General features: G+C 33.8%; 2 protein-coding genes across 3 annotated transcripts in view; both read left to right on the forward strand.

The window, feature by feature from the left end:
- LOC135139121 (putative fatty acyl-CoA reductase CG8306) overlaps positions 1-1,545 on the forward strand; it is a 39,519-nt gene extending 37,974 nt beyond the window's left edge. The window contains exons 3-5 of the mRNA XM_064069231.1: positions 498-930; positions 980-1,237; positions 1,302-1,545. Of these exons, the coding sequence (XP_063925301.1) occupies positions 498-930; positions 980-1,237; positions 1,302-1,440 (830 nt within the window). The 3' untranslated portion in view covers positions 1,441-1,545. The remainder of the gene's footprint in view (positions 1-497; positions 931-979; positions 1,238-1,301) is intronic.
- Positions 1,546-2,469: 924 nt separating this feature from the next.
- Positions 2,470-14,813, forward strand: part of LOC135139104 (putative fatty acyl-CoA reductase CG5065) — a 90,870-nt gene continuing 78,526 nt past the window's right edge. Inside the window, exon 1 of one of the 2 annotated variants that reach the window (XM_064069195.1) lies at positions 2,470-2,575. The gene's annotated coding sequence lies outside the window, so the exon portion shown is untranslated. Of the gene's footprint in view, positions 2,576-3,133; positions 3,217-14,813 lie in introns of those variants that run through there. The other variant, XM_064069199.1, reaches the window with a different exon arrangement.

Raw genomic sequence — 14,813 nt, forward strand, 5'->3', positions numbered from 1 at the left:
GCAAAATCTAAAAAAATTAAACATCCAAAAGGTGGAAAATCGAAAAATTGAAACATTTAAAAATGAAAACGTGAAGTGTTATAAAAAATTGCAAATCGAAAAACTAAAGAAACAAAAAATTGAAAAATTCTAGTCAAAAATGTTGTGAGAGTGTCATTTCACCACTGGTTTTTACTTTATAGAAGTTACTAGGAAACAAATATTTTTATAGCGTAATTTGTGTAGTAAACTTTTATGGTCAACCACTTCGAAAGCGTACGCACATAACATCCACTTGATGAAGTCGTTAAAATTACTATTAAACAGATATTGCGTAATTTCACACAGATTTGTTATAGTGTTGTTTTGTGGACAGAACCATATTGGGTATTACTAACATAAGATGCTATATAACTAGTGTTCAGTCGAGAAAGTCATCAAGTTGGCATAATTTTACTATTATGTAAACATTTTACGATTACAATAAATCAATAACTCATAAAACAACATTGTTTCAGTTGTCGGAGCATGGAAAGAACCCGTCCCCGGCTGGACCATCAGCAAGAACGGCCCCCAGGGCTTCCTCATGGGGGCGGCCAAAGGCGTGATTCGCCGCCTCCCGGTGGGCAGAAACCTCATCTACGACTACATCCCAGTGGACATGGTCATCAACAACCTCCTAGCGGCAGGCTTCAGTGCCGGCACCAAGCAAGCCAAGGCCGTAGAAGTGTACCATTGCACCTCCAGCACCAGGAAACCCTTCTCCTGGATGCTAATAGAAGACCAAATCAACGGTTACCTCCACGAATACCCCCTGAAATCAGCAGTCTGGTACCCATACCTGAAATTCGTACCCACAATCACGTACTACAAAATATCTGCATTTTTCGTTCACATCCTGCCTGCTATACTTCTGGATTTCGTGACGAAGTTGGGCGGCGGACGTCCGATGTAAGTTAAGTCGGGTTAAATGTGACTTAAGTAACGTATGACGTTGTAGTTTGATGAAGTTGCACCGCAACGTGAACAACTCGTTGGATCGTTTGGAGAAGTTTATTTTTACGGAGTGGAAGTACGACGCTACTAAGACGATGGAGTTGCATAATTCGTTGTCGAAGAGTGATCAAGAGAAGTTTAATTTAGATATTGCGGAGTTGACGTGGATAGATTATTTCAGGGATTTGGCACTAGGGGCTCGGGTTTATTTGAATAAGGAGCCGCTGAAGACGTTACCGGCTGCCAAAGCCAAAGATAATGTGTAAGTGGATGTGGCGGGTTTCAGCAGCTACGCTGTCACATATACATATATTTTTTTATTTTAGGTTGCTTCTTCTCCACTTGGCCTTCCAAGCCGGAATTTTCTCTTTAATCTGGTACGGTTTTGCCTGTGCCTTTGGAATGAAGATGTCTGCCTCGATATTCGTCGTGCCTATTAGCTACTTCATTTTTAGTTTATTGTAGAGTTAGAATCTGAGATTATTAATTTAAGTGTTTCTCATTTTTGTATTTGATGGGCTTTATGTATTTATTGAAATAAAATTAGCTGGTTGCTGTTATCAAATTCTATATGGGAGTACTATTTTCAAACAAGATAATTTTTTCAATAGATCGTTTTATAGGTGTGATGTGGGTTTGTCGTTGGGTGAATTACGATCATTTGGTTGTAGCCGAAATTGGAAGTGTCAAACGAAAAATAAATGGTAACAAAAACTAACAATCCAGTGTTTTACAGCACGCAAAACACGAAAGTGCAAATTTGCATTTTACGTCTGTTTGTTTTGATTTTGTATGAGTTATTAAAAAAAGAAAAAAAATTTGGACTATGATATTATTGACAAATTTCCTTTTCACAAGAAATCTTAAAATAGTAGCACTCCAATATGTATTCACAAAACACGAAAAAGGTGTCACATTCTTGAAGAATATTATTTAAATAATTGTTTTGTGCAGAAAAAGGATAATAAAACAATGGTCAAGGCCGCAAGGCGTCAGTAATTCAGTGTCACCGATTTATCAAGGTGGCTTTGAAAAATCTGTCACTGCATTGCAGTTTGCTGTTCTATTGAGATAGGTGACAAAACTATAACCTCAACTTAATAATTGGTTGCCTACGTAATAAGTGACATTTATGACAGGCGACGACTAGGCATCAATCATCACAACGAGGCGGCAAATTTCACGATATTTCAAAGCCGACTTGTCTTCATTCTGAGAAATTAATTATGTCGACTATTGTTGACGCAATAAAATTAGTTGATCCACTCGTTACTTTTTTAGAGAACCGGTTTCAAAAATTCAGTGCGCAAAAACATCGTTGCATTTTTGTAGAGGTGAACAGAAATTCCGGTTGGCGTCAATCAACAATCATGTTAATAGTTTTGGAGAAAAAACAAAAGGAAACGAGTGAACAAATTAAACACGAAAAAACTTTGGGTTGACCTTTGTACGACGACCAGAATTATCAATATAATTATAATTTTCGTATTTGCTAAGGCAACAAATAAAAATCGACTCATAAAACTGAACCTGGCGGTCGAACGGAGAGTCTGTTTCCAACCACCGGTGAAGTAGAAGTGCCAGGCAAACCCGAAAAACTGTAAGTTTTTTTGTTTGTTTTCTATTATGACAATTATTTTCGACTAAAGACAAAATTTTTGATGTTTTTTTTTTTTTTAATTTTACGGAAACCCGCAGTGATGAGGCGGAGCAGTCTAATATCCCTCCTTGCTGGGTACCGACAATATTTTTGCGTTCCATAGTAACTTTCGACAATCACTTTATAGATTTTTCTTTAGTAAACAGTTATTAATGAATGTTCTGATATTTTGGGTAGACACAAATAAGAAAAATCAAAGAATTTCTGTCAATAAAATTTATTTATTTAACTTAACTTTATCAACGGACGCGTACTTTTTGGAGGTTGTCCTTGTGAATCCTGCATTTTATGACTCCACACCATGCTAATCAACGTTTGTGTCCAGTTTTATGTTTCGTGGTTTAAATTTGTTAATATTTTAGCAAAAAGGACACAAATGTTCGTATTAAAGTTAATTAAGGATTATTTGGTGGAACACAAATACTTTTACGATACGCCAAACAGACTGGTTAAACTGGTAAACAACTTTGCAAAAACAAGTCCTTGGAGAGGTCTTTGCTTATAAAAGACCAAAAGATCCATTAAAGGTCACGATCGCCTAACCAGTTGCCGGTTCAGTGTGTTTGTGTTGTTACTCAAGGGTAAGTGTTGATATCTCCAAAAATTTGCACGATTTCATAAAATGATACTACAGTGTTCCTTAGCATTTTTTTAATGTTTGTTTTTTTCATTTTTTCAAAGATGTCGTTTCATATTTACAACGTTTTCTGAAATTTATCAAAGTTCATTTCTGTTAATTATATTTTCATGAACCTGCACTGAAATTTTGGAAACGTTTTAGGTTATCGTAAGCATCAAAATTTTTTCGTTTATAACTTCCTGAAAAATAATGTCATTTTATAATTTTGTAGAATAGAATTTTGTTTCTTAAATTTTATAGAACTACATATTCCATGCATGTGTAATTTAGAATCCATTTGTTGAGTTTTCACATCGAGATTTTTGGGAAATTTAACTTGAAAATTTCAAAAGAGAATGTACTGAAATATAACAAACGTTTTAAGGTTATAGGAAAGATGATAAATCGTTAGCATTTACTAAGATGAGACTCACTTTTTCAAATGATAAACCTTTAAGAAGCGTGTTAAGGTCAGGTCAAAATTTTTAGTTTTTGTACCATGTGAAACCGTATTTTCTTCTGTCAGTTATAAAATTTTACACCCTGTATTCATACATTTAAAGAGAATATTCTATATGGTTTTAGATTTTTGCAGTCTTTTTCAGCACCTTTCGGGATTAGCAGACTAGGAGTAAAATTGCGTCTAATGCTAACTTGGAAACACCAAACATATAAATGGAACACCTGTATTAATATTACCCCAGTAACATTTTATATGTAATAAATATTGAACAGTGGCGTAACAATCAAACTGCGGGCCTGTGTTCTACAACACTGTGGGGCCCCTAATGAACAGCGAAATAAAAATATTTAAAAATACGAGTATAATGAGTAAAGAATGAGTAGATTGCAATTAGCGCTAACGTTTTATTAAAATCATTCTACCTGAAACATTGAATTAAAAAAATAAAATACAATAATTACCTGAAGACATAATTAAAATATATACAATATTAGAAACTAGCCGACCCGGCAAACGTTGTTGTATTTTGGTACATAGTTAAATAAAAAATTAAATTAAAATAAATACATAAAAATTTATCGTACGGCAATGATTATATTCAATGGCCATCTTGCAACACTATTGCGCATCTGTGGATGAAAGCAAAGATACTCATATCGTTATTAAAAAATGGGGGTTGGTGGTAGAAGGATCAAAATTTAGGGTTATATGTACTTTTTGATGCCAAATCTTAAAAAAATAAAAATAAAAAATGTTGTCTAAAAAATAAAAAAAGTTTGGTGGGTCACCCTTATCACTTAGGGGTTTAAAAAATAGTTTACTAGACCTACCGAATATACACAAAAAATTTCATAAAAATCGGTCAAGGCGTTTCGGAGGAGATTGGTTACAAACACTGTGACACTAGAATTTTATATTAGATTATTTTAGAAAAAAATTCATTACCATAAAAAAGGTTATACTGAGTCGACCTTAAAAGATTGACGTATGCTGTCACGGACTTTTTTTTAGAACTTTTAGAAGGGGACAATTCCATCATACATGATTTTTATGTAACTTTAGCCGTTTAATAAGCAGCGTAAGCAACGGAAGCTGTCAAAAGACGAATAATTTTCCCGTTTTTCCGATATTTTTCATTGCTGCTCTGCTCCTATTAATCATAGCAGGACCGGCTCTAAGGGACCAGGCGCCCCGATGCAAACTTACTTGTTCAACGCCTTTAAAAAAAAATTTGTAAAAAAAAACAAATAAAATTTTGTAATCACATAATTTTGTAGAGAGATACTTTTTATTAACAAACATGCATAAAATTATGATGAATCAATTTTAATATATAAAAATGTTTGTCTTAACTGACAGACTGACTGATTCATCAACGCAAAGCCTCAACTACTGAAGCTACAAACATGAAATTTGGACAGTAGGTTACTTTTGTGTCATAAGCACCCATTAAGAAAAGATTTCTGGAAATTCCGCTCCTACGGGGACAAAATAGGGGATGAAGCTTTGTGCAGAAATGCCGTGAGTTTTTAAGTCAGACGGGTTCACTTGGGAGGGAGAAGTGAACGAGTTGAAAAATGATAATTCGGAGGCTTTCACGGTCGGAATCAATACATGATCGTTTTCCGGGTTGGAACCGTGTAATTTCTCAAAAGAGTTTCGCCTCTGGTATGGTTGACATACTGAGTTACCGTGTGCTTTTGCCTTATTTTTAACCCTGCTCCTGAAGACGCCACTTACGAAAGTGTGCGAAACGTTGAGCCCAAAAACCCAATTTACACGGTTCCAACCCGGAAAACTATCATGTATGAAAAATGATGAGTCCTAATTGCGAATTCCATGCAAACGGAGCTGCGGGCAACAACTTTTCTATAGTTTAGGAAATATCGTTGTACCCTATAAAATTTTCTTGCCAATAACGAGACGGACAGTATTACAATAGCAAGAGATATTTACAACTTAAAGTTGTCGCATGGCGGTAATCCGCAGATCTTAAATTTCTAAAGCAGCGGAAGTCCGATCCTATGCGTACAATTACCTGCTAAATGTTCTCCTACAAATTCTAAAGTCACTAGATCTACTATTACTTTTAGAAAGTACGGCAAACTGCCTGTGGTCGGAATTCGACAGAGAGGAACCTAACCTATGTGTTAAACAAAGATAGCGCGAGGCTAGTAATTTTCGCTATCTGTCAACGAAAGTTTGATGTGTTTACGATTTGAGGTTACGACAGACTGTACTAGAATTATTGAGTTAACGGACCGGAAAGAACACTATTCCAGTCTCAAAGTAACTCCAGCCCTATTCAACGAGAAAGTCTCACCGGTAACCAGCAAACAGTCGTGGAAGACGTGTTACCACCAAGGCAATTGACGGCCAAATGACAGTAACAGGATCGCCATACTGAAAGCAAAAAATACCTGCTGTCGAAAAGACGGAGCATAACAAGGACACAGATATATTTCTATTTCATAAAAGTTACTAATTGCCACACATTTCAAGATCGAGTCACTTTAACAAATTCGGGGGGACTGGTGTGAGCCATAAATATTTCTTACCACTGTACTACTGTCCGCCTCGTTATTGTCAATAAAATTTTATAGGGTACACCGATATTTCTTAAACTATATATAGTATAAATATAAAAATATTTATATTGCAAACGTTTTTCAATTTTTAATATTGTAAAATTGATACGATTTCAAAGTTATTTTTAATTTAGACTTACCTCAATGTTAATCGAAATTTAAATTTAAAATTAATGATGACAAAAAGCCACGAAATGATACACACAACCAAATTCGGCTACAAACAGGAACAGTGAAAAATATAACAAAACTGTTGAATAACCACCACAACCAAAACCAACCGACTAGACTTGGAAAATAAAATTTTTAAGTATGCCGACATGGACTTTTATGGTAAAAACAAACGTGACAAATGTTAGGAAAAACATCTGGGTGTGGTTATACCGCTGTCTCGTTAAATTGTTACCCAGATAATGCATCATAAATCTGGTTATTTTTTTTCGGTATTGATCTAAAGGTCCCATCACCCAACCCAAAGGCGCACTTTTTTACAATTACATATTACAGTTTGAAAGTGCCAGGAATTGACTTCTTGGGATCTGTTTTGGTGGTCATAGTGGAATGTTAAAATGTAGCTTTTTCTGAAAAGTTTTCGATGGACGCCTTTGTCTGTTACTGCTATAATATTTTATTGCTAGTGATTCAATGCAAAACTAATATTAATTTTTTTTATAGAGTTAATATATATAATAGCCCGCCGCCCCGCGCCCTTTGTCACGGGCGCCCCGATGCGGTGCATCTTTCGCTTACCGTGTTAAGCCGGCCCTGAATCATAGGGTGATGTTATATAGTCTATAACTCTATAACCTTCCTCGATAAACGTACTTTCCAACACGAACAGATTTTTTGAATTCAAACCAGTAGTTTCTGAGAGTGGCGCGTTCAACCAAACAAACTCTTCAACTTTATAATATAAGTAAGTATAGAAGTATAGATAAAATGCCCATTTTTTTCTAATCTCAAAATTGTTTTCTTCTTGCTTTTCAATGGGCACAAGTTGATACAAAATTTGACACATATAAGCTTCTAGCAATTTGATTTCCATTTGAGAGATTCAATGAAGGTAATCTGCATTGGCTCATTGTTTCTTAAAAAATTTTAGTCATTTTTAATTTCGAAAAAGATCTTTCCGCTGAAACCACCGAAAGAGGTATTGTAAGAAAAGTGAAACATGCTGTGATAATTTCAGTGACACTAGTAGGTCATTCTGTAATAATTTCCCAGTCCAGTTTTTTTTCTACTTAAAAAATTAGTTGTAACATACGTCAGATGTATTTTATTATTCCAAAAAAGCACCACAAGTACAAAATTAAAATAGTTTTGAAAATACGAAAATTTTCATAAAACACCGGTGCCGGTCGCTAAAACCTTAGATCATATAATAAATAGATACCACCATGCCGTTTTCTTTCCCTAGGACAGCCTGTGACGACATCCTCCTGTCACACATCTCTCTCGTGCATGGAGGGATTACAATGAAGCTATCCTTGCCTGATCACTATTTGAATTTTGCGCGCCTAAATTTTAGGAAGTATGTCTGAACTAACTTCGGAAGAAAGATGTTGACAGCTTGATTTTATAAATAATTCACAGTAGATAACGAAAGCAATAGTAAATTATTGGGCAGCAATTGTGATCCTTTATGACTATATCACTTAAAATAGGATCTTTGTTCTAAATTCTAAAATTGTTTTTTGTACAACAACTCGAAAGAGAGGTTAGAAGAAACATCTGTCAAAAGCGACTTGTTGCGTTGGTGCGGTACAAGGATGGAAGTGAAATAGACATATACAGATGAAATGCATATAACAAAGATGAAGATGTGGTGATCACACAAGGATAGCATTATACTACTCCCCTGGACGTAGAAAACGACAACAGATAGCTTCATGTCTAGTCACACCTTTCAGTTTGAGTATTGGTATCTATTTATTATATGATCTAAGGCTAAAACCCGAGTTTATTGAGTCTATAATATTGAGATGCCGCTCTTTGCAGCAAAAAATTCGTAAATAGCAATCAACCATCAATCCTGGGATTACCGCACATTTTCGAATTTTTTATTTCAGGATGTAATTTGGGCAATAATATAAAAAAAATCTAATAAAAAAATGTTCGTGCGACCGGACCGGGCCCCTTGAAGCAGCGGGCCCGTGTTCCGCCGAACACGTGGAACACCGGTAGTTACGCCACTGATATTGAAGTTCTAACATTTAAATAATATGGGTAACGACAGATTTTTTTTTAGAAAATCATTATTGGTTTTAAATATTGAATATATATTTATTTTCAATGTTTAATACTTATTTAGTTCAGAACATTTAATAAATGTTCTTTATATGAAAGGGGGTATGGATATAAAAAAACTTGCATGGAATACAACATAAAATTTATTAAACACAAAAAAACATTGTCACTGGAAATAACAGTGTATTTGAAACGTTGCGGCAATATTTATACATTTAAAAATTATTTGTCCTAGAACCAATTCGTTGAAAATTTGTACCAAGTGATTTTTTTTTTCTGCTGTAGTTACCCATGACACTTATGTCAGCAGTGAAACTAAAACTGCTGGCATAAGCTTCATGGCCAACCAGAGCATAAACTTAAAAAATCACCTGATGTGAAACACAATATAAATTTTTTAAACATAAAACTACACTGCCAACTTACAATGAAATAAAAATACATTGTCAATGGAATTAACAATGTTCTGCTACATTTCAATCGTTATACAGAAATATTTATTTAATAATTATTTGCTCTATAACCAATTCATTGAAAAGCGATATAATTAATTAAAATAAAAAAAATCTTACCTCATGTTTTTTTCGATGAGAATTCATTCTTGCTTTTGTCTGCGCTTAATGAGGTCCTACCATTTTTTAAATTTCAGTAGTTGTGGCGTTTTTGTGACGTTTCCGTTTCCGACAATTAAATTAACTTACAAAGTTCGTAATTTTTAAGAAATCACGTAACTTTACATATTGTAGCCTTGTTAATTGTGAGTTCACTAAAAGAGAGCTTATTTTTTTCCTTGCCCTGAAAACTTGAAAGCAATTTGGTTCATTATTAATAATTTATTCAAAATTGCATACATGTTTTTTACGTCTTCTCTTCCTGACAAATAAACATTATTATTAGTCTGAAACTAGTTTATAACTTAACTAGTAAGTTAATAATAATAATAATAATAATACTAAATGCTTACCAATTCATCCAATTTCTGCGTATCTCCCGCAATTTCTAACTCGATTTCTTCTTTTTTTTGGTTGCGCCCGGACATTCATCATTTTTTTTTTTCAATAGGACAAACACCATGAACTTACACAAAACACTTTTTGAACCACCAACAATAACAGAAAATATGTATATGTTGCACATTGCGCAAACGCGTTCCAGCAGAGCAAGCGCATCTGTAGGTGAAACGCAAATTTAAGTAAGTTTTATAAACATGATGAATAAAATTGTTATTTTTTGTTCGCAAAAATAAAAAAAATATTACTTTTTAATGAGCAATTAATAGTGTGCAAAGCCAGATTTCGAATAGTGTCAATTTCACAATAGCTGGTATTTTTTCGAATCAATTTTTAATATTGCTCCAATAAAAATCCTATGAAATAAATTACCTACAAGTTGTCCCAACATGGTACTTTTTTTTTTCATTTTTGTTGTTCGGTATCTTGATAAAAAGACATTTCATAAATATGTAATATATGTTGAAATTCATATATAAATTTATAAATATAAAATAAATATTATAAAAATATTTGTAATATCTAGTCAACATTTAATATTATATCAATCTTGTATAAATATTAGAAAAATATTGCTTGCTACTGGGGTATTTTTAAAATTTCGATTTTTTGTGAAAAATGAAAAAAAAAACGATTTTAGACACAATTTGCATGAATTCAGTTTTATATTTATTATAAACTGTCCAAATTATAGGTTATTTAAAAGTAATCTGTAGCAGGAAAATTTGGTTTTGGCGGTACAGGTTGTCTCAATGAAAAAATCTTTACGGCAACTTAGATCTACAGTATATAGCAATTTTCAAATATACTAGTGTATATTATATTTTACAAAATTAAATTTTATAATTTTTCGAAAAAACTGGTTTTGTTCTATTAATTTAAAACACGAGGTAAATTTTGTCTAAATAATTTTAGAGCGGTGTTTTCCATCTAGAGCCAATTTGAGGACGTTTTTTTTTATTGACTATATTTCAGGTTTTTTTACACAGGTGTCCAAACGGTCTGGAAATTTACAATTATTTTCAAATATACAAACTGTTTCAAATTAAGGGTTTTACACGAAACATATATAATTTTTTATGGAACACCTTTATATTTTTCCTGATCAATTCTCAAGGTCGCCATATTGGAGATTGGGAATTTTCCACATTTTTTTATCCACACACACACCTTCTCTTAACAAACCAAAAAAAAAGTGTATGAAGACTGTTAACTTATTTATGTACCTACAGTGATTTATTTGCAAAGGTTCGGTTCTGGCATGTTTTTAATTCGAACATCCTGTATTTTAGAGCATTTTCTCTAATCTCAGGTTTGTTTTCAGTATCAAAAGAAAACTTCTAGGAAAATTTTATAAAACGCAGTGTAATATTTGAAGAATATGGAAAAACTGACTATTTGTAAATTTAATTTGTGTAATTGAGTATTTTTATTGTTAAGACAAACTAACTGGAAAGTTTCTCCAAAATTGCAGGCAACTTTTTCTAATTCAAAATTTTATTTTAAGAAAATTTCCTCCAATTTTCACAATTTTCAAATTTTAACAAAATTTTCTTATAGATTTCGACCTCAGAAGTAGCAAAATTTCGAAAATTGAAAAATGAAAATTTGGATGTAAGTTTGGTTGCCTGCCTATTTTTTTGAGAATTTTATCACAGCATAGATAACAATTGTTATCTCTACTGTGATTTTATTTTACGATTGACAGGATTTTGTTTCTAATTTGGTGATTTGTGGGATTATTAGATGTCAAGAAAACCTCATTTTTTAATTCGTTGATACTATTTTGTCTATACCGAGGGACTTAAATTGACTTTAATCATACAGGGTGTTCATTTTATCTGTTAACGCTTGATAGTTTTTTGCATAGGCAACATATTATACACCGCAGAGACGACTTCATCCAATTTAATTTTTTTTAATAAGCAATCATAGCAATCACAGAACAAAATGACAAAGATGTCAATGCCAAATAATGACAATCTGCATGACGCTATTATCCTTTCACGTAAGTGGTTTTCATTTTCGATTGGGACACTATAAACGTCATTTTTTACCTTCCCCCAAAGAAAAAAATCTAATGACTTTCGGAATTCGAAAGCATTTTAAAGCAAACGAAAATTGAAGATATTTGGGTGACAGAAATAATTTGTCACCCAAATATTTGTCAATTTTGGTTCTGATCTTTGTGTTATGCGTTCATTATTATTTAAAAATAAAAATTAATCAGAGCTGTATAAGGAACGTAAAATGCGTTGCCTATGCAGAAATATTCAGGCGTGAACAGATAAATTGAACACCTGTATATATACTATACCAGAAATATCTAAAATTGTCTTCTCACCAAAATTTTCAAAATGCAAAAAATAATTGTTAAAGTAATGAATTCCTTTTTAAAAGTAATGCAATGACAGTGCTTGGGTGGAGCTAGCAGCTGGCAAGGTAAGACTAATTTTGGCAAATGAGATACACTCTAATAAGAGAAGAGAGGGTGGGTGGGTAGGGCTAGTACCTGCTAAGATAAGACAGATTTTCACAAATGACATACCCTCTTAACTTGGTAAGTATGGGCCCCGCCCACCCACCCTTTACTTTCTTCTTGGGTATGCCATTTGGTAATATCAGTTTTATCTTAGCAAGTGCTAGCCCCGCCCACCCACCCTCTCTTTTCTTACAAGATATGTCTTTTGCCAAAATCAGTCTTATTTTTCCAAGTACTAGCCCCACCCATCCACTCTTTATTTTCTTAGAGGGTATGTTGTTTGCTAATATCAGCCTTAGCTTGGCAAGCGCTAGCTCCGTCCACCCGCCCTTTACTTTACTAAAGTACTAGTACCTGCTAAGATAAGACTGATTTTGGCAAATAACATACGCTCTAAGAAAAGGGAGGGTGGGTGGGTGGGGCTGGTGCCCGATAAGTTAAGACTGATATTGGCAAATGACATATCTTCTAAGAAAAGGACGGGTAAAGGGTATATCATTTGCCAAAATCAGTCTTATCTTGGGAAGTATTGGCCCCGCCCACCCACCCGTTATTTTCTTCTTGGATATGCTATTTGGCAATATCAGTTTTATTTTAGCAATTGCTAGTACTTGCTAAGATAAGACTTATTTTGGCACATCTTTTATTGGCAAATGATATACTCTCTCACAAAATAGAGGTGTTCCATTTGAAAGACACCCTGTATACATACATTTGAAATAAATTAATAAAACATCCAGATGAAGTAACAAAATTAAATTTAAAACTTAGGAAATAGTTAAACGTAAACATTCCCACCCACCCATAGGAGCTTTTTTTTTTCTGAAATAAAAAATTAATGTTATAGCAAATTGTACAACGAAAAAGTTACGACTGGCGAATTTTTTTTCACTTTTTGCCGCCTAGGTTCTATTATTATTTCCCACTCCCACTCTACAGACGAAGATATAATTAACCCCGCCCACCCACCCCGGCCTCTATTTCATTGATTAGTTTTATTTTCCCTGAATGAAAATTAGACCTGAGAATGAGAAGAGGGTGGGTGGGTGGGCCTAGTACTTGCTCGGATAAGATTGAGTTTGGCAGATATCTTATTGGGAAACGACATACCCTCTCACAAAAAAGGAGCGTTCCATTGAAATTGTTTCACATTTTTTAAAAACGTACAGACGGAGGCCGCGAGATTTTTTAGCATGATACTGGGGTCCTTGGGATTATTTTACAATAAAAAAAGACACTAGAAGCTCCTGAGAATTTTTAGCATCCTTCAAAAAAAATTGTTTCTCATTATTTGAAAAAGGCACTCAGGGCTCCAGAGATTCTTTAGTATCCTTAGAAAAAGACACGAGAGTCCCCGAGGATTGCTCCACAATAAAAAAGGACTAGGGTCTCCAGAGATGCTTTGGGAACCTTAAGGGTGCCCAGTAGCAGACCGAAAAATGAGCTGAACATAATTTCATTTTACGGGCGTAATTTCAACTTTGAAAAAAAGATCGACATTTCAATTGATAGATTATGTCTAAATCTCTCGGGAAGACACAATATTTTTTAAAATAAGTGATTGTTTAGTGTTTAATTAGTCGTTCATTCTTCGAAGGAAATTGCATTTTTAGACGAGGAGAGAGCATTTTTCGCTTCAACTTTTATATCAGTGCAATAAAGACAACATTGAGCTCTATGGGGAAGACCCGGTAATTTTTGTTTAAAATTTATATTTATCAAAATATTTGCTTTTTAAAAAAATACTGAATAATGAAAATAAAGTGAAACTAGGCAACCCTATTTACAAGGTTTTCCGTTTCAATAAATGGCTGAGTTTTACACAGAAGCGAGCCTTGCGGACCGACCCTTTCAGGTAATCAGTCCAGGTACTTTAGGTCATAAAACTCATAAATACTCTTAGCTGACCAACATTGTTGAAACTCTTTTACAAGTCGACTTCTTTCATTGCTGACATAACTTGATTTAAAAGTATGCACATTTTTATAATTTTATACATTCTACTAAAATATTTTCTTTCAAAAATTATTCAAATATTTTTTATTAATCTGTCATTTTATATATTAATCAATACACAAAAGTGACAAGATTTAGATTCTCATCACTTCACTAACCACTTATTTACCTGAACAATCATATTTAGTTAAATTTAATTTTTTGATACTCTTTTCCGCACCACCTATGAGGTAGATTTTGCATTTTTTTCCCTTAATATAGGTATGTCATGTGCCAAAATCCGTCGTATCTTGGCAAGTACTAGCACCACCCACCCACCCTTTGTTTTCTTAGGAGGTATATGATCTGCCAAAATCAGTTTCATCTTGCCAAGTACTAGCCCCGCCCACCCACCCTTTATTTTCTTAGAAGGTATGTTATTTGCCAAAATCAGTTTTACCCAAGTAAAGTAAGTCTAAACACTTAAAACATGTTTAAAATGGCAAATTTTTGTAGATAAATATCGATTTTGCAATTACGCTCCGCCTCTCAGTCTAACAACGAATGCAAAATTAGTCACAATTGAGATAGGGCGGGTGGGTGGGGCTTATATTTCGCTTTTTTTTTTCTTAATGTCCGTAGTCTTCTTTCCAGAACAAGAAAGTTAAAACATGTTTAAAATGGTAAATTTTGTACAGAACTATCCATTTTGCAATTACGCTCCACCCCTCCGTCTGACAAGGAATGAAAAATTCGTCACAATTGAGATAGGGCGGGTGGGCGGGGCTTAGATTTTGCTTTTTTTCCCTTAATATAGGCATGTCATCTGCCAAA

The sequence above is a fragment of the Zophobas morio genome, unplaced genomic scaffold (genome assembly GCF_036711695.1).
Source record: "Zophobas morio isolate AGI-343-1 ecotype UQ-CSIRO unplaced genomic scaffold, CSIRO_AGI_Zmor_V1 ptg000030l, whole genome shotgun sequence".
Classification (NCBI taxonomy): Eukaryota; Metazoa; Arthropoda; class Insecta; order Coleoptera; family Tenebrionidae; genus Zophobas; species Zophobas morio.